The sequence below is a fragment of the Somniosus microcephalus genome, chromosome 23 (assembly GCF_052327205.1).
Source record: "Somniosus microcephalus isolate GS21.2 chromosome 23, FLI_Smic_1.0, whole genome shotgun sequence".
Taxonomy (NCBI): domain Eukaryota; kingdom Metazoa; phylum Chordata; class Chondrichthyes; order Squaliformes; family Somniosidae; genus Somniosus; species Somniosus microcephalus.
Genome location: NC_141009.1, coordinates 29,879,857 through 29,906,869, shown reverse-complemented (window position 1 = coordinate 29,906,869; position 27,013 = coordinate 29,879,857). Strand labels below are relative to the sequence as shown.

The window sequence follows — 27,013 nt, the reverse complement described above, 5'->3', positions numbered from 1 at the left end:
CTATTCTGTGGTTGGATGATAAAGTGGGAATTTGGGACTTATTAACTGCAAAGTTTAGAAGTTTTAGTGTTTAGCTTCTGAAGTACTAAATAACGTAATTTATGAGACTGGAGTCATACCTGCTAAAGAACTGCATACACTTTGCAATATTTGGGAGTTTTCAGAAACTTTTTCCTAGAGTATCGAGAATATGGGACTGTAGGCTCGGTATCTAAATATTCAAGCAAACATCACTAACGAGTGGCTTCAGAAGCAAACATTTAAGAGAGGATCTTGAATTGCACAAGCAGGATGTTGAGCAACGTGGTAATTGAATGATAGACTTTATCTTTAACACTATTTGTTTTATTTATTGATGTGTAGTTATGAAATCTAAAATAAAAATTGTGATCCAAGAATACTTCTGAATGAGAGCACTTCAGAAAAAGCACTGGTGTAGTGCCCTCGTACAAGAACATCCGAGTGCTTTGCAAGGTGTAGATAAGGATGCCAAACAAGAGACAGGAAAGAAGCAAAGGCATAATCAGAAATGTGGCTTTTAAGAGGCTTTTAAAGGAAGGAAGTGGTTTTGGGAGCAAGGGTTTAGTAAAAAAAATTCAGTCTTAAATTGTGTAGTGGGAAAAATGATCAGTAATTTGGAATTGAAGGAGCAGCAAGTGGAGAAAAGTAACTTGGATAACATGGAGTAAGGTCGTGAAGGGATTTGAAAACTGGGACAAAAAGCCTGGTATGAGTCGGTGGAGCTTGACACAGACAGATGGATGGGTGAGATGCAAAACAATATGTGGAACTCTATGATTATTACTGGAGATGTTGTTAATAGCTTGACAAATAATCACCAGCAGTAGGTTGTCTAGCAGATTGTCACTGACCATAACACTGAATGTTTCAAGCATTTGACCTTGAAGTGAGCTTCTGACCACATATCCGCAGCATAACAAAGACTGCCTACTTCCACCTCCGTAACATCGCCCGTCTCCGCCCTTGCCTCAGTTTATCTGCTGAAACCCTCATCCATGCCTTTGTTACCTCTAGACTTGATTATTCCAATGCATTCCTGGCTGGCCTCCCACATTCCATCCTATGTAACCCTGAGGTCATCCAAAACTCGGCTGCCCATGTCCTAACTCTCACCAAGTCCCGTTCGCCCATCACCCCTGTGCTCGCTGACCTACATTGGCTCCTGGTTAAGCAGCGCCTCGATTTCAAAATTCTCATCCTTGTTTTCAAATCCCTCCATGGCCTCGCCTCTTCCTATCTCGTAATCTCCTTCAGCCCCAGAACACCCCCCCCCCCCCCCCCCCCAAAGATATCTGCGCTCCTCTAATTCTGCCCTCTTGAGCAACCCTGATTATAATCGCTCAACCTTTGGTGGCCGTGCCTTCTGTTGCCGTGGCCCTAAGCTCTGGAATTCTCTGCCTCGCTACCTTTTCTTTCCTCCTTTTAAGACACTCCTTCAAACCTACCTCTTTGACCAAGCTTTTGGTCATCTGCCCTAATTTATCCTTATGTGGATCGGTGTCAACTTTTTTGTCTTAAAATACTCCTGTGCAGCGGCTTGGGACGTATTACTACGTTAAAGGCGCTATATAAATACTTGTTGTTATAAAATCCAGTGTGGGGTCACACCTTGGTACAACTTTTTATGATCTTGAAACTGGGGGTACAACTTGTGTACCATGATTTTCTGAATCTAATTTACTATAAAGTTTAGTGCTAAATAGCAGTCTGTTCTGGTTGGAGCAATTGTGAGATTAGGGACACTTGTTTGTTGATCCAAGATTGCTTTCTCTCCAGTTCTGCTGGCCCTGTTTTTCTGGTTCCTTTGTTTGTCTAGCTCTTGCCAAATTACTTGCATGCATGCTGTAGATTTTAAAACCGAACCATTTCACAGCATATATGAAGGGTGTTTCAATGAATACATTTTCAGTTCATCTGAACTGGTTTAATGTAAGGGGGGGTGGGGAATGAACACAGGACGACGGGTTGAGGCAAGTTACAAGTTAGGGTGTGACTAGTTTTGATTTCTTAATATGACTGAATAATAAGATAAACTGAGGGAGCGATTGATGCACCAAAGTGTATGTACTGGGATTGGTGCTTGGAAAGTAATCACGAGAGACGGTGAGAATAAATGACTTGTGAACTTTCCCATCATGCATCTTATTGATGCTGCATTTAGGCCACATTAATGCTACACATTTTATTAAAGTATGAAGGAACGCAGCTAATGATGTCAGTAATTGCAGATGATGGTGGTTTTGACGCTCTGATATAGTTCATTATGGCGCATCAGTTTGCTGAAGTTCATATCAGCATTGGTACCTATTATGCAGACGGAGCGAAAAGTGCTCGATTTATTTTGGGATTGAGTTACAGTGCACACAGTACGCTAACCGTGTCACCAAGTAGTTTTAGCAAAAACCCTCCTCCAGATATAAGTTTAGAAAATTGTGAATTGAAAATGTTGGCTTGAAATGTGTTCTAATGTTGATGATCTAGAAGTTCAATGTCTGGTTTAACATTAGTGAGCAGTACTTTGAAATTGTTCTGCCATTGCTAGTTTACAAATTCCTGTAGATTTTAACATGCCTGTGATCTTGTTTGCACACAGCAAGTCCAGTGTTTTAGGGATCGACTTGCTGCAATTTATTTTTATGTAGGAGTTTTACTAGGATTAGGAGATGTTGGCTTTTATAGAAAGTAATCTTTAAAAACTTAATAAACCAGTTTAGGAGCTGTTGTATGCTGGAGGAAGTGCAGACAGTCACTGTTGAAATTTTAAGTAAACACCCTTTAAAGCTGGTGTATTGTGCAGCTGTCCCTGCATCGCACCCTTAATTGTCTCTTGTATGCTGATGGGTTTGCCTGTCCTGCAGCGCATTATGGGCCAATTTGACTCTCTTTACAGAGAATTGCGTAGAATTTGCAGCACATAAACAGGCCATTTGGCCCAACTGGTCTGTGCCGGTGTTTTTATGCTCTACACGAACATCCTCATGCTCTACTTCATCTAACCCTGTCAGCAGATCCTTCTATTCCTGTCACCCTTGTGCTTATCTAGCTTACCCTTAAATGTATCTGTGCCTCATTGAGTTCAAGAGCATAAAACATGAGCTGAATGGCATTGTCTTATTCCACATCGCTTCTTCCATAGACCATGTACAGTCTACTGCATCAAGGGCTCTACCTCACTTACTTAATCTCTTGAGAGGAGACATTGCATAAGCTCCAGGTCCTCGAAAGTAATCAAGTAAAACTACAGAATATTGAGATATCATCATATCCTTTTAAAATGGTCTTTACAGAAGAAAAATTGGTTTATTTTCTAGATTTGCTCCCACTTCTCCCATAAACCTTTTTATTTAGCTCAAGTTTGCCCTTTTAAAGTTCTTCACTCTTTGGTCTTGGCATTTAATACAATAGTCACTGGAGCCCAAAACATAGATTGCTGGCTTGAGTTGCGCCAACTCCCTGGTTGTGAAATGATGCAGGAGCTAATCTAGCTTCCTGCTCACCCCCACCACTTCTGGGATCTCCTATCCGAATTTACAGGGGAGGCACAATATGTCCGCCCATAATATAATGGCCCAGAAATTCGGGTCGGGGGCTTCCCGTGGGTGTAAGCCCCCGATCTGCACTTACCTTGCGCGCCGGCCGTTGAGCTGTAGGGCCCCATGGGATTCCGATCCGGGGCCTGGCCCAGCTGCCGGCGCGCAGTGCTTGCATGTCCCAGGGGCACAGTGAGTTCGATGCGTCCCCTGGGATCACGTGGGCCATAGGCAGCCAGTTGGAGCAGGGAATGCTCCATTCATAAGATTGACAGGAAGAGCTGTCAAAATTCCCAAATTCCCAAAGGCCCCAAAATAGCAATAAACATTCAAATAATTTTTTTTTTTAAATCACATTTTTAAAATAAACTATAAATTACATGAAATAACTATTAAACAATAATCTAAATTTTTGAAAAAAAAATTATATTCTAACGGGGCTAAAAATAAACTTACCTTTAAAATATTTAAAAATAATAAACCTGTGGAAAAAATGTTTTAATTTTAATTAATTCACCATTTACCTTGTAAAAAGCAGGCCTTACGCCTGCTTTTTACATTTCTAAATCCTGCAGGCTTACGATCCCGGGAAAACCTGAAAAAAAAACGTAAGTTTGATGCGCACGCGCAGCGCCTCCTGCGCGCGCGTTCGACCTCTGAACCCCTTTGTTCAGGGGAACGGATGTGCCGGCTTCCCGCGCATGCGCAGTACATGCAGAAAACCGGCACTTCCATCGGGCTTACAGGTGAGTACCCCGTGCGTACTCACCCGTGGAGAACCGAATTTCTGGGCCATAATTTGCAAATGACAAATGTCTGTTTTCCAACATGTGTGCTATTGCAACGCTGGGCGCAAGGGGTGCCCATTCATTCCTGCCGTCCAGTGCTGCTATGGACAATGCTAAAGCAACATTAATTTTAAATGACCCAAAAGCACATACAAATGAATTGCATAGGCTTGGACTCCGCAGTCAGAAAAATGTTAAATTACTGGCTGTCCTGTGGCATTAACTCATGTTGAGTTAGAGGATCAGCGCTCTCCCATTCATCATCTGTTTCTTAGTCCCGTTAGTCTGCTTTTTTTCCTGTTGGTGTGATCGATCTCTCCATCTTCTCTTCACCCAGGTGTCTCTTCTGCTGAGTTACTAATCTTTGCTTGTGAAATGGCATTCATCAGGAGTTATGTAGTTGCTTCATTCACTTCAAATGCAAACAGTTGTATTTAGTGATGCACAAGGAAAGATTGCATCTCTGGACATCAAGATGCCAGCGATGGTTTGGTCTAGGACAGTGGAAATTGAAGAGGAACCGAGGCTGCAGAGCAGCAGATCATAGCTACCGGAGATGTTGCTCTGTTATATTTAAAATAACTCCTCTGAGCGACGTGGCATTATCTTTTGAACTTCAGAATTATTTATATCTGACTATGCTATTGAATAAGTAACATGTTATCCATGTAGCAGAACATGGCCAGGAGCAGTAGGGGAAGGCAGGAATTGGTTGGGGGGGTAGAGGAAGTGAAGAACGACGTGCTTGGGGTGGGGGAGGAGGTTCATGGCTTTAACTACATTGAAAGTTTGAGCCAAAGAAGCGACTTCAGGACTCTGGTGGTGCCTTGCTATAGGCAGCGAAGATCATCAGATTTAGGGTGGCAGCAGTTGAAGAGAGGGCAGGAGCAGGATGGAGAGGTTGCAGAGCAAAGTAGCATTAAGGCAGGCAGAGGCTGCAGAGCCACTGGAGATTGTGGGGTTGGGAGAGAGGGAGGGGAGGAGACGAGACGGCTGGGGAAATAGAAGGAAATGGAAAAAGCAATCCAATTTAAAACTTTAAAAAGCAAAGAAAATTAAACCTGCCTGTAGATATATTAATGAAATTAAAAATATATACTTTTTCTCCTTCATAATCCAAATGGCAGCCATTGACAGTTTGGAGCCGTGGCCCATTAGTGATGGCAGGTGACAGGAGAAAAACAAAACCTTCAACTAATTCAAACACAAAAGTGAAGATTGCAGTTTACAATGTAAACAGTAAAATATTTTAAAAATGTAAAAAAAAAAAAGTTGAGAAGAAAATGCAGTTGTATAGAAGCTATAGGAACAGATCATCAGGCAATTGTGACATTCAGATCAAAATCTAATGGTCAGATTGGGACTTTTCTGTGTTTTATTTATTTCCCCCCCCCCCGACCATTAAAGTAAATGGATGGAATATTGTAGGAGGGCGCACACGAGCAGGAAAATTTCCGGCCCGAGTGTCTGATTACAGTGCTACCTACAGGTGTCATGATGAAAAATTAACAGTAACTGTGGACATGTTAACAAGGGATTCCCATAGGAAATGTTTACATGGGAGTTTTCAGTGGAACGTGACCTACATACTGATTTTAATGCATTGTTGATTTAGTGAATTTATACGGGCTGCACGGTGACTGCCAAAATTGTGGAAATGACCCCGAGACCAGAAATCTGCCAGGGTCGAGGGCAGGAGAAGTCCTGCTGCACCAACAATGTGACCCAATTCCACAAAAGCTTTAAAATAATTTCTAGGCTCGGGTGTTCTCTCTATTCTAGGTTATTAATCAGTTTTGATGAATAATAAATACAGAAACTGCTCTGGGTACTACTGACTGTCTCAATGAAATTGCTTGTGCTTTCCCCCGTCTTGTTATTTCTGGTCTGACATTTTATTTCTGGGTAATTGAAAGTCCTCCTTATCACGTTATGATTTCCTGCAGCTTCTCCTACTTGCTGAAATAGCTCAGTACCTTCCTGTTCAGCTTAAGCTGGTGGTTCTTGGTAGTTGTCAAATATTTCATGTCATTTGCTGTGTAAATGCTGTAGATTCCACAGCGCTAGAAGCGTTTGACTGTAGGAGATTATATAATGGGTATGTATAAATCTTAAATGTTGTATTTGTTTTGTGGTAACACTTTAGCTGCTCGTTTACTTGTGTGCAAACCATCCTTCCAGCATTTGTTCCTTTCATTTTCAGTCATTCTCATCGCTTCTTCTGGATTTTATTTTGAGCTGTCCTTGCGCTTCTAGGTTTGCTGTGTAATACTATAAAGATGTAAATAAAGATGGTTTAAACAATGACCTACTGCATTGCCAGAAAGAAACTGACAACTTACTTCAATTTCACAGTAAATAAAGTGGTTTCCTGAAGTAAAATGTGAAATTTAAATGTACTTGAGTATTTTTAACGTGTCATTGTGTGTACCCTAACTAATGGGAAAACTCACTTCATAGCATCTAGTGAAGAGAAGTGTAATAATGCAGTTAATAAAGTTTATCTACATTGTGTGTGCTCGCAGATAGTTGGAAATGGAAGTGAGCAGCAACTACAGAAGGAACTGGAGGATGTATTAATGGATTCCTCAATGGAGGGTCATCAGGTTGCCAGAGAGCCTTCAGAAGCAATGCCAGCTTCTGCTACAAGTGAGGAGTCACTGACTGAGGATATTTCCTTAACTCCATCACCTGTTTATTCAGGATTAATGGTGGTGGCCCAGAAACCAGATATGAGCCTACCAATTAAACCAACACAAGAAGGTAAGTGGCTTTCTAAAGCCGCTGACAAGCCGGTGATTCTAATGGGTAGCAGAAACGAACAATTTTCATAATCTTTCTTGCAGCTTAAATTATTCTATTTAAGAATAATAGTGAATACCTTAAATGTTTCTATCTCTAAGGATGTTACCGTGGGTATTTTAGAGACACTGCTGTTTTTGAGATCAAATAGCATTTTAGTGTTCCAAAGTTATTTGTATTGGAATAGTCAGTTACAGTGGTGCAGCAAAGTTGTTCTGGTACATTTTCGCCATTTCTTCCACCTATTTATGTCCTCATGGTAAATATTTTGTTTAATTGCATTGCTGTGTTTTCAGATGTAACGCCAGTATTTACTAGTTGATCTCCCATGGCATTACCCGTGGTGAATCCAAGGATATAGCCTGTCGCTCATGTGTAGCTGATGTCCTGTTGGATTTGTTGATGTAGTTGTCGTCCACCAATGGTAACAGCATTACGCGCCCGTGACGCTCCCATGTTGCCGTATAATCTCAAATGACAACATACCTGTAATTTTCAAAGTTCTAAAAATCATAGAATGAATCAAAGATGTGATCCAGAATAAAGAAAAATGAAAATTTGAATTGCTTTATTAAATCCGAATCTACAAAATATGAAAATATTAACTGGATTGAGTAAAATCTGAAAATTATTAATGAAATGTTGCGCTGATAGAAATGATCAGTTCTCTAATGTAACTAAAATGGTAAAATAATTTCAACATTAATTCCAATGTAATTTGAGATGAACAGATATGAATTCAAAACTTAAAGTTGCATATTAAATGTATTTTTTAAATTGGAGATTAAAGCTGATTATATGCAAAGTATTGATGAATGGGAAATTAATTAAAAATATATATATAAAAGATTAAATAAATGACCATTTCTTAATAGAAAAAGACCAGGGAGAGGCCAAACAGGTGGAAAGGACGGTCCTAGAGGCTTGGCCTGCCACCTGTCAGGAGGTGGGTAGAGTGGAGGCTGGGGGTGGCGAGGAGAGGGGGGGCTGGGGGCAGGAGTAACGTGGATGACAATCTTGGGCAGTAAAAGTTGGAGAAAGAAGTAGAAGGATAAATAAAATTGGTGCATTATTGAAATAATGTGGCATAAAAAAAACCCACGTTGGGAATGGATGGGTTGACTACTGACTGAGCCTGGAGCCCCAGTGTGGGGAATAGTGGGATGAGGTAGACTGATCTTGGGGAATGGGGTGATGAGAGACAATGGCTTAGAGACACTATCTCAGCACACAAAAGATTTGGCTGTGTGCCAAAACGGAGCAATAAAAACTGAGCAGAAAGGACATTGGGAAAAACGATTAGAAAGTTGGAGCGAGGCCAAAGAGTAGAAAAAGCAGATTCTGTAAAAATGCGCTGGAGAGATGGTAAACAGTAGAAGGGAGGGTCTGGAAATCCAAGCTAGAAAAATTTGATAGATTATTTCACTGAGAATTATTTAATAAAAATAAAGATCTAGGCAGGAGAAGGTCAGTATGAAACTGAACTTTATGCAGTGGATGATCTTAAGCGGAAGTACTTTAACGCCGTAGTGATACTTAAAAAAACAAAAAACTAAAAAAAAACAACAACAACTTGGGAAGGTGTGGGAAAGTGTGAAAATCACCATGGTCCCATAATGACCCAGGCAGCACGAGTACTTTGACCATAATCAAGTGGCCATCCATCCTTGGCTCTCTTCCCATGAGAGAGAATTTGCTGACTCTAATGGAGAGTAAAATTGTTCATACAGATCGATCAACAGTCTGTGAATGGCTTTGCTCTCGAGTTGCCCAGATTACTGATTGTGGGATTTTCTTCATAATGGAGTGCTCTGACACTAGCGGGAGTAATTTTAACCTAATTCGCTGGGTGGGAAACCCACGGGATCGGATGGAACGCCTGTTTCACACCCCGCCCAATATTACTCTCCATTGACTTTAATGGAGAGTAAAGTCGGGCGGAGTGTCGAACCAGTATTGCACCCATTCCCAACGAGCGGGTTAGATTAAAATTGCTGCTTGGGGATCAGGCTCATGACTCTTCTTAGCACTGCTTCCAAGACTTCAATGCCTGACGCCCTCGTGTCACAATGACCAGGACTGGAATCAGTATTTAAGGTGTGTTTTGACCAGAGCACTCTACAGTTTAAGCATGACTTCCAGTGACGTGTAGTTCAGTATTTTGCTTGCTTTGTTGATTGGTGTTCTGAGCATGTTTAGCACTGAGACTACTACCATCCATATCTCTCAACTTTATCCTGAGCTATTTGGACATCATTCATAGAAGACTTGTATCACATTTTGTTCTTCCTGTGTGCAGTACTTAACACATTGGGGGGAAAATTCAGTTGGTTGCACCTCCCGTTAGCGCCTTAAGAAGGTGCCAAGTTGGGCACAAAGCAACTAGAGGCCGGGCGCGGCGATGTTTGTGCCGCTCGTGAAATTAACTAGACATTTTGCAGCGGCGCTAAACACTGCCGCCACGATCTCCTGTGCTAGCAGTTTGTGACGTCATTCGAGTGCGCAGCGCCCCGGACCGGATATTGAGTGGCGCCCCTTGCCTTACCGCCTGCCACTAGCAACGACAGGTTGAGGGGAGCATTATGCTGTCAGAAAGGGACTAGGGGAGCGCTATTTAAAGGTGACCGCTTCCTGCCTTTTTTTGTCGGTGACATTTTTGCACCACGCATAGAGAGAGAGAGAGAGACTGACTTCTGGAGAGAGTCAACGCTGTGTGAAGGAGTTTTGAGAACTGAGCAGCACTTTGCAGGTTCATTTTGATAGGCGCTTCCTTGCTTTGCCAGCGCTCTGAGGTAGCGCCTCACTCCTCGGACTTTGCTCCTTAAGACAGGTGTGAAGCGCCTGATTTGGCGTTCCAATCACCTCCAGGGGTGATAAAAGCCAAGTTTGCCATCGGAGGTGATAATTAGCGCCAGGCGCTAAACTTTGCGCACCGCCAATAATGGCGCCCCAAATGGGGCGATACCGAATTTTTCCCCCGTATTCTTTTAAAGTTTCATTTTCTATTGTTCTGCCCATTATCCAGTTCTAATTTTTTTAATTGAATCGCCACAGCTTAAAGCTTAAGTAGCAGTCTATTGTGTAGAACATTGTTAAATGTACATAATGTCATCAGGATTTCCACAGTTTAATTAGAATGCATTTCCTCAAAGTCAAGGAGGTTGATCTTTCCTTTCTGTATCCGTGTTGCCTGCTATTTACTGTACTAGGTCAGTGTCGTACCCTGAGCATGACATGTTGCAGTATACACCTGTTCTTCAGGAGAAAGAGGAGACAAGAGAACTGAAGTATGGAATTGGAGCCTTCAGAATATTCATCTCCCCACCCCCCCAAAAAAATCCATTAACTATGCCCATGCATAAAGTTTATTGTGAAGAATGAATTTATCTTGCAGACTCCACATCCATTCTTAAATTCTCTCTTTTTTTGTAGTACATGCACGTTGAAATCTTTCATGGTTCAAAGCAAATATTAGTAAATTCAGAAAATTATATTTATATTCACCACCCATCCATACTGTGTGAGAAAGTTGTCCATCACAATTGAAATGTCACATAATTGGCTGTTGCACTTGATTGGCTCAAGAAATTATTAAAAACACTGAAATTACTTAAATGAACAACGCTGATCTGATTAAATAAAGCTAACTAACCAATGAAATAACTTAAACCATTAAAAAAAAGTTGTTTCAATGGCCATCCTGACCTTTGTTACCTTTGTAGTATAATACGAAAAAATTCTAAAATACGTAAGTGAATTATTTAATTTTCTATCATTAAATTTACCCACAGATTTGCTTACCCCATCATCTATTCACACCATTATATGTTTGTTCCAATAGCAGCTATATGCATCCTCTATTAGGCACCAAAAACCACCCCCACCCACTGGGCCAGATCCTGCCTGCTCTGGATCTGGCTCAACAGTAAAGACCACAGTGCGATGTACATAGAGCTACTGGGCCCTTGCTTCTTCTGAACTGAGGATTCTCCTCCCCACCCCAACCTTTTAACTCTTGGAATTTAAGTTCAAACTGAAACTGATGGGATGCAAGTCTCCCCTATTTGCTGGCTGTAATGATACTGGGTACCAAGTGAAATGAGCTTGGGCTGGCTTAATGCAGTTCCCAATAGAAATGAGCCAACAACACCAAATTGCATCTGCTTCACCAGTAACTGGCACTAAATCATCATTTTGTTTAGACATCTACCGAGTGATTGTTGCCTGATCAGCTCCATGCATTTTATTGGAACGTGATCTACTTTTCCCCTTTCCTCTGAAAATCTTGGAGAGAAGGTGCAGGAACATGATAGTAGTTTAAAAAAAAAAAAAAAAAGTTTATTTTATCACATTCCAATTCCTCCCTGATGACCGCTTTGTGTTTGTGATTTAGTCTAGTATTACTTTACTGCACTCTGCTGGCTGGAGCCTTGTAAATTCAATGCAAACACTATATTTACTATTTTTGAAGCACAGTTCTATCTGCAGTAGGTATGTGAGCAGGATACATGGGCATTCCTAATAATTACATTTAAAGGGAAGAAAATGTTATATGGAAATTCACTCCAGGACATTAGATTAAAATATCATTTGCGGCCTTTATTATGGAGAATCAGTAGCTGTTAAACATTAATATAACTCTAATGGAAAATCTATGTTATGAGGATAGTATATCTATGTAAAATAAATTGAAGTTGAAGATAAACTGGAAAAAAAACTAACACGCTGCTGTCAGGAAGTAGCAAGGCTTCTGCTAAATGCAACTCATTCTTGAGTTTCATTATTACAATGGAATACTAGATACCATCACAGGAATTGTCACTAATGCAAAAGTGCACAGAATAGCTTCAACAACAACTTGCATTTATATAGCACCTTTAACATCCCAAGGCGCTTCATAGAAGCGTTATCAGACAAAAGTCAACATTAAGCCAGGTAAGGAGATATTAGGAGGTGGGTTTTAAGGAGGGTCTTAATGGAGGAGAGGGAGGTAGATATAGGAAATAAAATCCTTTTGTTATAGCTTATACTGCAATGTTCTGATTCAGGCCTCAGCTGATTAACCGGAGACAGGTTGGAACCTGGCCCTAACCGTCTCCTTTTCACTATGGACACCCAATCCCTCTACACCGCCATCCCCCACCAGGACGGCCTGAGGGCGCTCCACTTCTTCCTTGAACAGAGGCCCAACCAGTCCCCATCCACCACCACCCTTCTCCACCTGGCTGAACTTGTTCTCGCATTGAACAACTTCTCCTTTGACTCCACTCACTTCCTCCAAATTAAAGGTGTTGTTATGGGAACCCGCATGGGCCCTAGCTATGCTTGCCTTTTCGTGGGAGATGTGGAACATTCTTTGTTACAGTCCTACTCGGGTCCCCTCCCTCACCTCTTTTTCCAGTACATTGATGACTGTGCCATTTCCTGCTCTCTCCCTGAACTAGAAAATTTCATTCACTTTGCTTCCAATTTCCACCCTTCCCTCACCTTTACATGGTCCATCTCCGACTCCTCCCTTCCCTTCCTCGACTTCTCTCTTCATTTCTGGGGATAGGCTATCGACAAACATCCACTATAAGCCCACAGCTAACTGGACTACACTTCCTCATCTAGGCTGACACTCCAGTGAAGTGCTGAGGGTGTGCTGCACTATTTTGAAGAAAAGCAGGAGAGTTATCCCTGGTGTCCTGGCCAATATTTATCCCTCAATCGACATAACAAAAACAGATGATCTGGTCTTTATCACATTGCTGTTTGTGGGAGCTTGCTGTGTGCGAATTGGCTGCCACGTATCCCACATTACAACAGTGACTACACTCCAAAAGTACTTCATTGGCTATAAAGCGCTTTGAGACGTCCAGTGGTCGTGAAAGGTGCTATATAAATGCAAGTCTGTCTTTCTTTCGTTCCCACCCCGCTTCCTGTAAGGACTCTATTCCATTCTCCCAGTTTCTCTGTCTCCACCGCATCTGTTCTGATGATGCCACCTTCCATACTAATGCTTCCGTTAGTCTTCCTTTTTCCTCAACTGAGCATTCCCCTCTACCGTGGTTGACATGGCCCTCGACCGTGTCTGTTCCATTTCCCACACTTCTGCTCTCACCCCTTCCCCTCCCTTCCAGAACCGCGATAGGGTTCCGCTTGTCCTCACCTTTCACCCCACCAGCCTCCACAGTCAACGGATCATCCTCCGCCATTTCCGCCACCTCCAGTGTGATCCCACCACCAAGCCCATCTTCCCCCCCCCCCCCCCCCCCCCCCCCCCCTCAGCATTCTAAAGGGAGTGCTCCCTCCACGACACCCTGGTCCACTCCTCTTTCACCTCCAACACCCTTTACCCTTCGCCCAGCAGCTTCCCGTGCAAGCGCAGGAGATGCAAAACCTGCCCTTTTACCTCTTCCCTTCCCACTGTTCATGGCCCCAAACTATCCTCCCAGGTGAAACAGCGATTTACTTGTATTTCTTGCAATTTAGTATACTGTATTCGCTGCTCACGATGCGGTCTCCTCTACATTTAGGGAGACCAAATGCAGATTGGGTGACTGCGGAACACCTCCGTTCAGTCCGTAAGCGTTACCACGAGTTCCTGTCACTTTAATTCTCCGCTCCACTCCCACTCTGATCTCGCCGTCCTCGGCCTCTTGCACTGTTTCAACGAAGCTCAACGTAAGCTCGAGGAACAGAACCTCATCTTTTGATTATGCACTTTACAGCCTTCTGGAGTTCAACAATTTCAGACCATAACCTCGGCCCCTATATATGTTTTTTTTTTTTCTTTTCTCCCTTTTTTCTCTTGCATGGCAGCTGGCTCAGAAGGCTGTCCAAGGGGTGGTGTGGGGGGGGGGGGAAGAGCAAAATAGAAATGTGGTAGTAATAGGGGACTCTACAATTAGGTGGATAGATAGCGTCCTCTGCAGCCAAGAACGAGTATCCTGAAGGGTGTGTTACCTACCCGGTGCCAGGGTAAGGGATATCTCACAGTGGCTGGAGAGGAACTTGGAAAGTAAGGGGGTAAATCCAGTTGTCGTGGTCCATGTTGGGACAAATGACATAGGTAGGAACAGGGAGGAGGTCCTGCTGAAAGAGTTTCAGGAGTTGTGCTCTAAATTAAAAAGTAGGACCTCAAGGGGGGGTAATCTCTGGGTTATTGCCCGAGCCAAGTGCAAATTGGCATTGAAGCAGACAGATCGGGAGAATGAACGCGTGGCTAAAGGGCTGGTATGGGAAAGAAGGGAGTTCCTTTTCATGGGACACTGGCACCAGTTCTGGGACAGGAAGGAGCTATACCGATGGGACAGGCTCCACCTTAACCGGGATGGGACCCATGTCCCAGTGGAAAGGGTAAAAAGGAAGGTGGCAAAGGCTAATTTACGCCTGGTAAATGCAGGTGTAAGGCATAAGAATTTAAAAAAATATTTATAATTTTAAAATACTTTATAAAAAAAAAAGTAAGTTTATTTTTAGCCCTGTTTTTAAAAAAAAAACTTTTAATATTTTTTCAAAAAAAATTTTTGTTTAAAATTATTGCGGCAGTAATTCCTCCCCAAATGCATGAGTACGGAAGGGGTACTCACGCGTCTGGCCGGAGGAAATGCCGGTTTTCAGCATGCACAGCGCATGCGCTGAAAACCGGCATTTCCTCTCCTCTAACCCAAGAGGTGAAGAGGCTAGCGCGTGCGCTGTAGGGGGCTGCGCGTGCGTCTTGGATTTCCTCTGTTTTGGGGGATTTGCGCATGTGTAAAGGCCTCCGGTCTTTACGCTTGTAAAAAGTACACGTAAGTATTTATTTTTACAGGTAAGTGGTGTTTTAGTGCAATTTAGAATTTTTTTTTCCACAGGTTTATTATTTTAAAGAATCTACAATAAGGTAAGTTTAGTTTTAGACCCTTTATTAAAAATTTATTTTTTTCAAAAACAAAAAATTATTGTTTAAATTATTTTTTAAAACTTATTTATACTTAATTTAATGATTGGGATGTTTTTTAAATGTTTATTTAAAGTTTAAATAGTGTTTTGTGCCCCCGTAGTTTTCATGAGTTTGACAGCTATTACACTCAAACTCATGAATGAACCTTCCCCTCCTCTGGTTGTACAGTGCTCACCTGATCCCAGCTGGCACATCGCACTAACTACGCCGCTGGATCAGGTAAGCACTGCGCGCTGACATCTGAACCGGGCCTGTGACAGGAAATGCAAGCAGGCCCGGGCTTCAGATGTCAGCGCGCAGGGTGAGTACAGATCGGGGGCTTGCACGCGCGGCAAGCCCCCGATCCTAATTTCAGGGCCAACAATTTAATGTAATTTTACCTAATTTTAAATACGTGATTTAAAAAAAATGTATTTAGTGTTTAACTTTTTTAAGTGATCTATGCATCAAAAGTGTGTAGGGGGATTCCCTTCTTTGATTGGTTCCCCATGGCCCACGTGATCCCAGGGATGCTTGCGAACCGCATGCGCCTCTGGGATACCTGGGCCTCGGCACGCGCGGACCAGGAGAGGCCCAGGATTAGAAGTCTCGGAACCTATGGAGCCAGCAGGTAAGTGCGTCGATTTTTCCCGAACGGAGGCATCCACACGCAGGAAGCCTCCGATCGGAAAATCCGGCCCAATAAAGGATCAATCACACTAACCGGTGTAGTCTACAGACCACCTAATAGTGGAAGGGAGGTGGAGGAAGAAATGTACAGACAAATTAGAGAAATGAGTAAAAAGCATGGAATAATAATCATGGGGGATTTCAACTATCCCGATGTTAATTGGACAGATGAGGTAGGTAAAGGGGATTAAGGAATGGAGTTCCTTCAATGTCTACAGGACTCCTTTCTAACCCAATATGTAAAAAGCCCAACAAGGGAGGATTCGCTTTTGGATCTAGTTATGGGGAATGAGCCAGAGCAGATAAGAGAAGTAAAAGTCGGGGAACATATAGGCAATAGTGACCATAATATAATATACTTTAAGATGATAATTGAGAAGGACATAAGTATGATGAAAACCAGGGTAATAGATTGGAGAAAAACTGATTTTGAGGTGTTGAGAATAGAACTTGGGAAGATAAAATGGGCAACAATATTGGCAAACAACGATGTAGAACGACAATGGGAAACATTTAAAACTGTGATCAATAGAGTGCAAGAAAATATATTCTGCTAAAGTGAAAAAACAAACTAAACACTGACTAAGACATAAGGGAACAATTGAGGGTAAGAAAAGAGGCATACATTAAGTACATAGACAGCATGATAAGAGACAATACAAAGGGATTAGGAGAGAAGTCAAAAAAAAATTAGGAAAGCAAAGAGGAATTATGAAATTAAATTATCAAGGAATATAAAATAGTAAAATATTTTACAGGCACATCAATTTAAAAAAAGGAAGGTTGGGATGGGAATAGGGCCATTAAAGGATAGATGGGACAATACCACAGGTAACGATAGGGAGATGGCAGAAATATTAAATAATTATTTTGCCTTGGTATTTACCAGGGAGATGGAACAGGTGGACATGACCTTGGATGAAGAGATGAGTAAGAAGATAAGTGCATTTAAAATTAAAAAAAAAAAAGGGGATATATTAAATAAACTAGTCAAACTCAGAGGATAAAACCCCTGGTCTGGATGGATTGCATCCCTGCATTTTAAAAGAATCTAGGGAAGAGATAGCAGAGGCATTAGTACACATATATTTAATAATTTGTTTGAAAAAGGTGTAGTGCCAGTGGACTGGTGGATAGCTAACGGAATACCTATGTTTAAGAAGGGGGAATAGAACATGTCCAGGGAATTACAGACCAGTCAGCTTAACATTGGTGGTAGGAAAAATAATGGAATCCCTACTGAAGGAGAAAATAGAAAAACATCTAGAAATTAAAAGTATAATGATGAATAGTCAGCATGGATTTCAAAAGGGAAAATTGTGCTTGACCAACCTTATGGAATTTTTTGAAGAAGTAACAGAGTAGACAATGGTAATGCAGTAGCTGTGATTTATCTAGATTTTCAAAAGGCCTTTGATAAGGTATCCCATAATAGACTAATGAATAAGGTCAGAGAATGCGGAGTCGGGACAAGTAGCAAAATGGATTGCTAGCTGGCTTCAAAACAGAAAGCCGAGTAAAGGGTAGCTATTCACAGTGGCAGAAGGTGGGTAGTGGTGTTCCACAAGGATCAGTGCTGGGACCACTGCTGTTCGCAATTTATATTAACGATTTAGACTTTGGAATCAAAAGCACAATTTCTAAATTTACGGATGACACCAAATTGTTGGGGGGGGTTAGTCAATACTGAGGAGGACTGCAACAAATTACAGGAGGACATTAATAAACTTGCAGAATGGGCAAATAATTGGCAAATGAAGTTCAACACAAATGTGAGGTATTACATTTTGGTAGGAAGCATAGAGAGGTCACTTATTACTTGGAAGCTGCGAGTCTAGATGTAGAGGAACAAAGGGATTTCGAAGTACAAATACACACATCACTAAAAGTTGCGCCACAGGTTAGCAAGGCCATAAAAAAGGAAAGCAAACCAAGCACTAGGGTTTATTTCTAGAGGGATAGAATTGAAAAGTAGGGAAGTTATGCTAAATCTGTATTGAACCTTGGTTAGACCACACTTGGAGTACTGCGTGCAGTTCTGCTCACCATATTAAAAGGATATAGAGGCACTGGAGAGGGTTCAGAGAAGATTTACAAAATGATACCAGAAATGTGAGGGTATACATATCAGGAAAGGATGATCAGGCTGGATCTCTTTTCTCTTGAAAAAGAGAAGGCTGAGGGGTGACCTAATAGAGGTCTTTAAAATCATGAAAGGTTTTGATAGAGTGGATGCAGAGAGAATGTTTCCACTTGTGGGGAAGAGCATAACTAGAGGCCATCAATATAAGATAGTCACCAAGAAATCCAGTAGGGAATTCAGAAGACATTTCTTTACCCAAAGAGTGGTGAGAATGTGGAACTTGCTACCACATAGCATGATTGAAGCAAATATGCATTTAAGGGGAGGCTGGATAAGTATGAGGGAGAAGGGAATAGAGGGTTACACCGATAGATTTAGATCCGGAAAGACGGGAGGAGGCTCGAGTGGAGCATAAATGCCGGCATAGACTGGTTGGGCCGAATGGCCTGTTTCTGTGCTATTAATCCGATGTAATGTAAAGCTGTTGATGATTCTGCCTTTGCCATTTGCACCTCCTCTTGAGTCCCCTTTTGTTTTTTAACTTTCCCTATTACCATCTCCTTTTGCCTTGCATCATCATCCCTTTTGTCTTTTAATCTCTCCTGCCTTCCGGCCTATCACAGACCTTCCCTTTGATCTTTCCTCCCCACCTCCCTTTCCCTGCCCCACACTTGCTTAAAAATCTGTTACTTCTCTAACTTTTTCCAGTACTGACGAAGGGTCATCGACCTGAAACGTTAACTCTTTCTCCACGATGCTGCTTGGCCTGCTGAGTGTTGCCAGCATTTTGTGTTATCTCACCTGATTAACACCAGGAGCTGAGAGAATGCTGATGGGCAGGATTCCCTATGGAACACCTGTCTGCTTCTGAGAGGCAACAACATCCGAGTGGCTTCCTGCAGAGAAGGGAAACCTGAATTGCCAGGTCTTCACAGGAAAATGCTGCCAAAATCTTGTGTGGATTTGGTTTATGTAAGAACTAACAGAAATCTTGTGCAATTAAGTGAGTTATAAGATTTAAATGTGTGGTGCCACAAAAACATTATCTAAATTTTGCAGTATTTTCATATTTTAATCAAATCTCTATTGCAGACATTTTTAAACTCTCAGAGCCATATAGAATGTGCTCAGTTAAAAGGTTGGTGGGACCAGTTTGTGTGTGTGTGTAGAAGAGATTATTTATATGGTTCTTCAGTAAGAGAGCTATTTGAACATTCATTACATTTGAGAGCCTTTTAAAGCTGGTTTACTTATTGTAAATCAAACGATTATTTTAATTAATCTGAAGAGCTAATAAAAACTGATGTACCCCAGAATGAAAAATGGGAGCCTGCTTTGATACGAGCTACAGTGATGGTAATGTGACGTTAACATTGTCTTTTTATTGAACTTAGTGGACTCTCCAGATTCGAGTCCCTCTACACCTATACCAGATGAAGACAGCGTTTTGTTCAGCAAACTCACATACTTGGGATGTGCTTCAGTGAACGCTCCTCGGAGTGAGGTTGAAGCCCTACGGATGATGTCCATCCTGCGAAGCCAGTGCCAAGTCCCTTTAGATGTGACACTCTCAGTGCCTAATGTTTCAGAAGGAATTGTGAGGTGAGAATCGGGTTGTCTGACTTTTAATTTGGGTGGAGTGCTAATGGGAGGAATCTTCTAATTTTGAGAGACTTGAGCAGTGCATATCAAAGCTTGCTATATATTTGCAAGTTATCTATATTGTACTCCTTTCATGTTTAGTTGGGTTATCCCTATGCCAGAGTTAATATTTTCTGCACATCTGACAATATCTGACTCTCCTTCAGCATGCCAGGTCATCAGTGGATGAAACTGATTCCTAGCTTCATTGTGTACGCTTGTTTTACCTTTAGTTTTCAAATCCCCAAGCCTGTTCCAGTGAGGATGAACTTCCCTTTTACCCCCACCATCTATTTTTCCCTTCAAATTTTGTTCTGATCTAGAACTAATTGTAGGACTGCTGTGTACTTGGCTGTTTTCTTGGTTTAGACACCTTGGCCAGAATTTTACCTACCTGGGCGGGTCCGGTGCGGGCGGTGTCCATGGGGGGGGGTCCCAACCCTGCTATTGGCTCCATCCCGCTGCTGAAAATGAACTTAACTTAATGGGGCTTGTTAAGCCCGCCCAGCGCATTGCCCGGCCCAGTTAGATGGAGCAGGTTTGGTGATGGCATTCATGATGTGTTTTCAGCTGGGGTCCTTAAAAGGACCCTGGCTGCATTATATTTGATGTTTAATCTAACAAAGTGGGTGTTGAATCTTTACTCTACAATAATTTAGTAAAAGCTATCTATAAGTGACAAAGAAATATTTAAATAATATCATTAAGTAATATGACGCCATCTACAAATACAATCAAGAACATAATTTAAAAAGTACATTAATTGGGAAGTTAGTCACAAATTTGTAGACTTTTGTATCAGTAGCTGGTACAAATAAAATGTGTGTGTGTATAGGTAATACATAAAATTAAGCAGACTTTAAATGTAATTGTAAAGGGGTTGATTTACAGTCTTATGCAAGTTCAGCAGATGAGCTGCGGAAACAGTGTAAGTGGTATTTGTGTTTCTGGGATTTCTGCAGCTCTTCCTTTGAAGTTAACAGTGGACAAGTGAGATAACCGCTGCAGAAATTCACCCCCAAAGTCTCTTACTGAAAAATTACATTAGTTATATTCAGGGACTGAAAGCAAATTGAACCAGTGAAATGAGTGATAAGAATGAAATTGTTACGGTTGATGACTTGATTTAATCTGTAACTGGACAATCATAGTATACTGTGAGGAAAAACCTGAACAGAAACAACACAAAAATTTATTTAAATGGTATGTAATTTTTTATAGTGCAGATTAATTCACTGCATTTACTGTTGAGTTGGAAGGCAACAGCTGAGAATGGCCAGTGAAAAATGTATTTCCCTCACCATCCACAGTAGGATGGGAGCCTTCAGCACTCTCATCCCTTCAGGAATTTCTGAATTAACATTTACCAGTAACTTTTCAAGTAGGACAGAATCTCCATCAATCTGTTAGCTGATGTAATCAACATGTTTTTATTTTGGTTTGTTTTTCATGCTGTCAAGTAATCAGCTGGAGCAATGGCCACGGAAATCACGCCTCAGGTTGACAGACATGGTTCCCGAGCTGCGTGAATCCCGTGGCCATGCAGGGAAATTTAAAAAGTAAGTGAAGAAAGGCTCCTAAGTGCCTGTAAACTACCTAATAAATATATCAATTGGGTCGGGTCGGGTCGGCTCAGTGATAACAGACGCTAGATGACAGCGGGTTCCCGACCCACTGTCAAAAATAAGAACTTTCCCACCCGATCCGCCACCGATCTTGCCCGCTACCACACCGGAAAATTCAGCCCCTTCAATGCAACAAATTATTTGCCGTCCCATTGTCACTTGTCCATTGCTTAGATATCTGATGTGGGAAAATAATTTGCTGCGTTGAAGGTATCTAAGCCAAGAAAAGAGCATAAAATACAAGGCAGTTCCATATCCGTACCCAGGGAATAAATGGCACTCTATTAACATTAGCCATTTAATGTGAGCAGAGACGCAAAATGACAGGTCTTCATGGGACGGAAAATAATTTGCTATGTTTTGAAGTGTCTTCTACACTCTTCATATGGGGTATTGCTTTTATACTCTCGTTGGCTTTTTTTTCCTTCAGGCAAAAATCTCAGAAAATACATGTGGTGAATGTGTTCAAATTATTCTGAGATGTATTTGATTTTAATTTTTTTTTTAAATGGTAGCTTGGAAGGTAAGAACAGCAATGAATTGTGCAGTGACTCTGGTTGGGCATAGTTTCTGTTCTACAACATACATGTTGTGATGTGAGGAGGGACTAAGCAGACACCAGGCATCTTCCCTCATGAATGATGGGGAAATTGGAAGGAGAATTGTCCCTGGGTGACTGTGGCCTGATGTGCCTTTTCTCAGATGGGTCAAAACTGCATTAACAAAGGTATGAGAGTGGATTCTGTTTTTCATGAGCATATGTTGTGTGCCCTGTGTAAAACATGAAAGGATTTCATATGTCACAAAAAGAGAAGTTTGAGAAAAATGTAACAGTTGGCACTGGAAGACGTTATAACAATATTTTCTGAATTGTTTACAGACTGCTCGATCCACAGACAAATGCTGAAATAGCAAACTATCCAATCTACAAGATTCTTTTTTGTGTCAGAGGACATGATGGCACTGCTGAGTGTGATTGCTTGGCCTTCACTGAAAGTCACTACAATGCAGAAATTTTCAGGATTCACGTCTTTCGATGTGAAATACAAGAAGCAGTAAGTCCTATAGCCTTTACCCATTTTAGGAGTTGCAAATTTATTAAAAATGCTAAATGTTGTTTAAAAACAAATGTAAGATGCACTGTAGTGGTGGGTTATATTTTTGTTCTCGTGACAATTGATATTTGGAGGATATTTTGTAAATGCCTTTTGTAGAATTTTTTCCATTCATGTTAGCTCAAGGGGAAAAGTTGATTTTTGCAATTACTAAATTTAGTGATTTTTTTTTTAAGACATCATCGTGTATGCTTTAATGCCTTATGACATTGTTGCTCATAATATGATCCAGATGCCACAGGCAGCTTAGCACACTTCAACTGGGCTCCGCTCCATGTGCTTCAGCCTCACTTCACAGCCCGCCAGCTCTGCTGTTCCTGGAGGTGGAATTTGGGGAAGGAGGGAAAGGGGGCGAACAAGTTTTAAAAATGTATATTTTATGGTAGATCGGTGAGCTTGGTCCTAAGGCAGGTAAACTGCGCAGGGTTACAGCTCTCAATAAAAGTGAGTGCCCCTTATTTTATAATTGGGACAGTTTTTCAGGACAGTATTTGTTTTGTAAAGTCTGTGAAATGAAGAAGACCTTGTGAAATTCATAATGTTACCCACTGATTTTAAGAGACTGTTGAATTTCATGTTGAATTTCATGAGATTTATCAGATTCCACAAAACAAATGCAGCCTGTAAAAAGAGCAGCCCTACCAAATGAGAGGACAGCTAGCGTAATAATATGCTTGAAATGGGAAATAAAGTATAGAGGGAATACTTTAGAAAAAATAATTTGCTGTACTTGCAAAAATCTGATTTGATTTTTATTTTGAAAACCCATTCTCCGAGATGCACAGTGACATTGCCAATGGGAGAGTCCCTATGCGCCCCTGACTAGCTCTGTTAAACGCTGGTAGCTGTGACTTTGGACTGGCTTGAGAGCTGATCCAAAGCACTGTAGTCCTGATGGAACCTCTCCAATGGCTTGGTATTCTCCTTTTTATAAAAAGGAATGTAGGTGTATTTTAAGAAAAAATACTTCATCCTTGTATTTGTTTAATACCAAAATATTAGTCAAAGGAAAGGGAATAATTTATTCACTAGTGCAATTCATAATCCAGTACCTGCATTCTGGTGCTAGATGTTCAGTTTGTTCAGTAAATATATTCTTGGTTTGGGTCGAGCATCTTCAGAATTCTAAAGACAGTCAATAGAAATTAATGGTGTATTTATTTATTCAAATTGCTTGAAGTAGCATTGGGTCCTGTCTAACTCCATATCAACATTAATAACGCAACACAAACATTTGTTAAATGTTTAATGGTTTGAAGATTTGATAAGGGGCACATATCTTAAATAACGATTCCTTTTAGGTTTTATCTTAAGAACTTGATCTCCATTGGGATTTGAAGCTCGACTATTGACCTTGCATTGGAACTGTTTCATACAATGGATATTTTTGATCTAAAAGGGGTTTAATTTGACCAGAATTGATCTTAAATGAGCATTATTTTGGTCAGTGGCTCATTTAAAGTTTGAAAACAGGAAGTTATTACTAGAAAGTTTAGATTTTGGAAATGATTCAATTAAAATTAAATACTTTTGGAAATTGGAGACTAAACTTTGGAAATTACTCTAACCCAAGACTGGTGTAGTAGCTCATTCATTTTTTTCATCATCTATTTTAGGTAAGTCGTATACTGTACAGCTTTGCCACAGCATTCCGACGGTCAGCAAAGCAGACTCCTCTCTCAGCAAATCCACCAACACTAACCCCAGACAGCGATGTATTCACATTTACTGTCTCTTTGGAGATTAAAGAAGACGACGGAAAAGGATATTTCAGGTACTTGACAAAGCCTTGGTGTTTTTTTTGCTGTTTTTTGCCTGTTAAAGAGAAGTGGTGTTAGTGAATGAATCATTTTTCAGCTGCTGACAGAATCCACCCCTGGAATAGTGTTGGCTGGTCACAATATTAAGTCTGATGAATTGCTTTTGCAATTGGGAATGAGATCATTTTTACAGCGCTACTTCAGCTTTTATCAGTTGCAGTTACTGTTGATGATTTTATCTGAAAGGCACAATGATCTAGTTGGAAATATAAATTCCTGCAAACTGCAGATTTGTTATTCCACATGGTTAACTCTCTTTTTTTTGCCAGGGGGAGCTGGATAGCATTTGGGAGTGGCAGCCCTGACCATTATTCCCACCAACCCAGGCTTGCTGAGGCAAATTGTAGCCTTCCTACAGTTGCCTGGCAGAGATCAGATAACTCCGCACTGATGGAGGATTGAAACTCGGAAACTCCTGCTTTTCAATGGCTCAATGGCTCAGTTGCTCATTGTGCTTGTTGAGCCAATTGAAGGAACAACATCTAATATTTCTAAATGTAATCAAATTCAATAAAACGAGGATTTATTTTTAACAAATAGAAGCTTAATCCGACTAAGGATGCAGATCAGCCATGACCTCAGTTCTTATTCAGTGCACTAGCATGACATTTCTATTCAGTATAAACTTTGGACTGGCTTTTTAGATGAGGCAGCCGGATGTTGCTGCCAGCAAAGAACACAACTTCTGTGTCTGAGACTAACTGAACTCATTTCACTTTCAACAGCCTCTTCCTTGTCTCAAGCTCACTCCGCTAAGGTGATGCGTTGTTTTTATTAAAGCACGCCATTGGTGATACTTTTCATTAAAATTTTATTTGATTAAAGTTCCTGTTTATAACTGATTTATTTATCTTCTTTCCTTCCTTCCTCGTACTCTTTCCTTCCCACTCTAATAAGGGGAAAATGATCATGACAAAAGTAGGTTGTAGCAATTAAAACCCTGTTGTTCTAATTCCAGTCTGACTTGACATTCTTTAAAGTAAATAGCATAATGCAAGTTGCCCTGTGTAGTACCTTCTACCATGTTGAAGGGAGAGGCAATGTTATAACTGATGAGGAAACTCTGAAAATCATTACCTTGGGGGTGGTTTTGGGAGCACATGCTTGTGATTCCAGGGTGCCTTCATGACTACCGTCATTTGGCCAGTGACATGGAGGACATTAATCTGCAGTGTGCTTTTTTAAATTTGTTCTTGGGATGTGAGCAACACTGGAAAACCAGTATTTATTGCTCATCCCTGGTTGCCTTGAGGGTTTTGAGTCGACCATGTAGTGAGGGGCTGGAGTCGCATGTTTCACAACTTGCTATGGTGGGGTTTGAACTCTCAACCTCTAGGTTGCTAGTCTAGCGCCATAATCACAACCACTAGGCTACCTTACCTGTGAATCACGTCACTGTTGTGTGGTGGTATCCACACTAGAGGATTAACTTTTAATGGTACCATTTTCATAAAACATATTTTGTTTCATGTCATTCCGGTTTGCTGTAATGACTAAATAGAAATTGACTTTCCAACTAAGTGAACTGAAACACATTCAATTGTATTATTGTGACCTATAAATGACTGAGACTGACCTCTCAGTACCTAGAAACACCGGAGTTGTTTTCCTTTTTTACCCTCTTAACCCCCTACCATGCCGCAAATATTGTAAAAATTAATAAGCTAAAAATACACAGGACATTAATAGCAGAGTTGTACAGTGATCAGCTTTCTGGTCAAAATATTGAACATTCAGTGGCTATATCTTAGAAAATGTCAGAAGTGCTTTATCTCCCACTAACATTAAGACTGAAACCTGACCTACATGTTGAAAAATGTTGTCTGGCAGCTGAAGATAAGAATAATTATTTTCTCTTTTTATATCCATTGGAATAAATTTTGAATTTTTTTCCCCAAATTCTGAGGAAAAAATGCTCGTTACTTACTTGCCTAATAAAATGTTTTTCTTAAATAAAATTAAAAATATTACAAATATAATAAAAGGTCTTGCCTACATATTGAAAGTGATTAAAATAGTTGTTAAATGTTTTAGGATTCGATGGCATTTGAAAATTTCAAAATGCCTTGAAATATCATAATTAAATTAGGCTATATATTTTTCTAATGAATATCTTTCAAGCACAAGGTATTTTTAATTGGTCCAACTGACTATATTTAAGTAACGAGTTTTTAAAAAAATTTTCTCATGGATTTTCTTCCCATCCTGTTTTCTCCTGAAAGTGTTGGCTCCTTGCTGGAGTGCAGTTCCATTGGCATCAGTTATTCCCTGGTACCTCACCCAAGTGACCATTATTCTTATCTGAAGCTTGGTGCTGAGTGTTTGGCAGGCTGCTCCATTGTGGGAGCCATTACAAAATCACTAGATACTAATGAAGATCATTTGGCCCTTCCTGGCTCGCTCATCTAAAATTAAAAAAAGGCAGTGCCCTTCCTATCACAGCACCCTGTCGTTTCTTAATGATTAAAGGTTTGGGCCTCTCTTGTGCTATCCAGAGTATCGCAGCAAAGCCCAATCGTGCCCTCAATTGCCAGCCACTCGTGGGCCTTTCTAGTATGATTCATTAGATAGTGATCCGGAATGGGGACCATTCCACCGTGCCTCCTCCAAGCTGTGAATGCCATGGTCACTATTGCCACCATGGCTGAGGTCAGCTAACTGTGCACAGAATGGGGAGTGAACCTTGAACTTGGAGTCCTCCTGGTTTGTATGGTTCAGGTGCTCACTGACTGAGCCATCAGAGAAGCTAAGTAACCAGTTTTGATGGACATGCAGCACTCTTAGCTGATGAAACACTGATTGTATGTTAACCAGCATAATGCATCTTTATGGCAGAGAGTCTGCTGCTTACTATACTCCCAACTTTTATAATATTCAATATTGTATGCCGAGTTTCTTTGTGGTCCAACATGATGAACACTTGAATTTGAAACCCTTCTGAATATTTTCAAAGTAGAAAGAAATGTACTTTTTTTTGTAGAGTGGCTCAGTG

General features: G+C 40.9%; 1 protein-coding gene across 5 annotated transcripts in view; it reads left to right on the top strand.

Moving 5' to 3' along the window:
* rabgap1 (RAB GTPase activating protein 1) overlaps positions 1-27,013 on the top strand; it is a 205,337-nt gene that overhangs the window by 39,534 nt on the left and 138,790 nt on the right. For 4 of the 5 annotated variants that reach the window (XM_085965697.1, XM_085965694.1, XM_085965698.1 and 1 more), the window contains 4 exons: positions 6,865-7,102; positions 19,215-19,422; positions 21,967-22,141; positions 23,818-23,975. In XM_085965697.1, the coding sequence (XP_085821823.1) occupies positions 6,865-7,102; positions 19,215-19,422; positions 21,967-22,141; positions 23,818-23,975 (779 nt within the window). Of the gene's footprint in view, positions 1-6,864; positions 7,103-19,214; positions 19,423-20,922; positions 21,021-21,966; positions 22,142-23,817; positions 23,976-27,013 lie in introns of those variants that run through there. The other variant, XM_085965699.1, reaches the window with a different exon arrangement.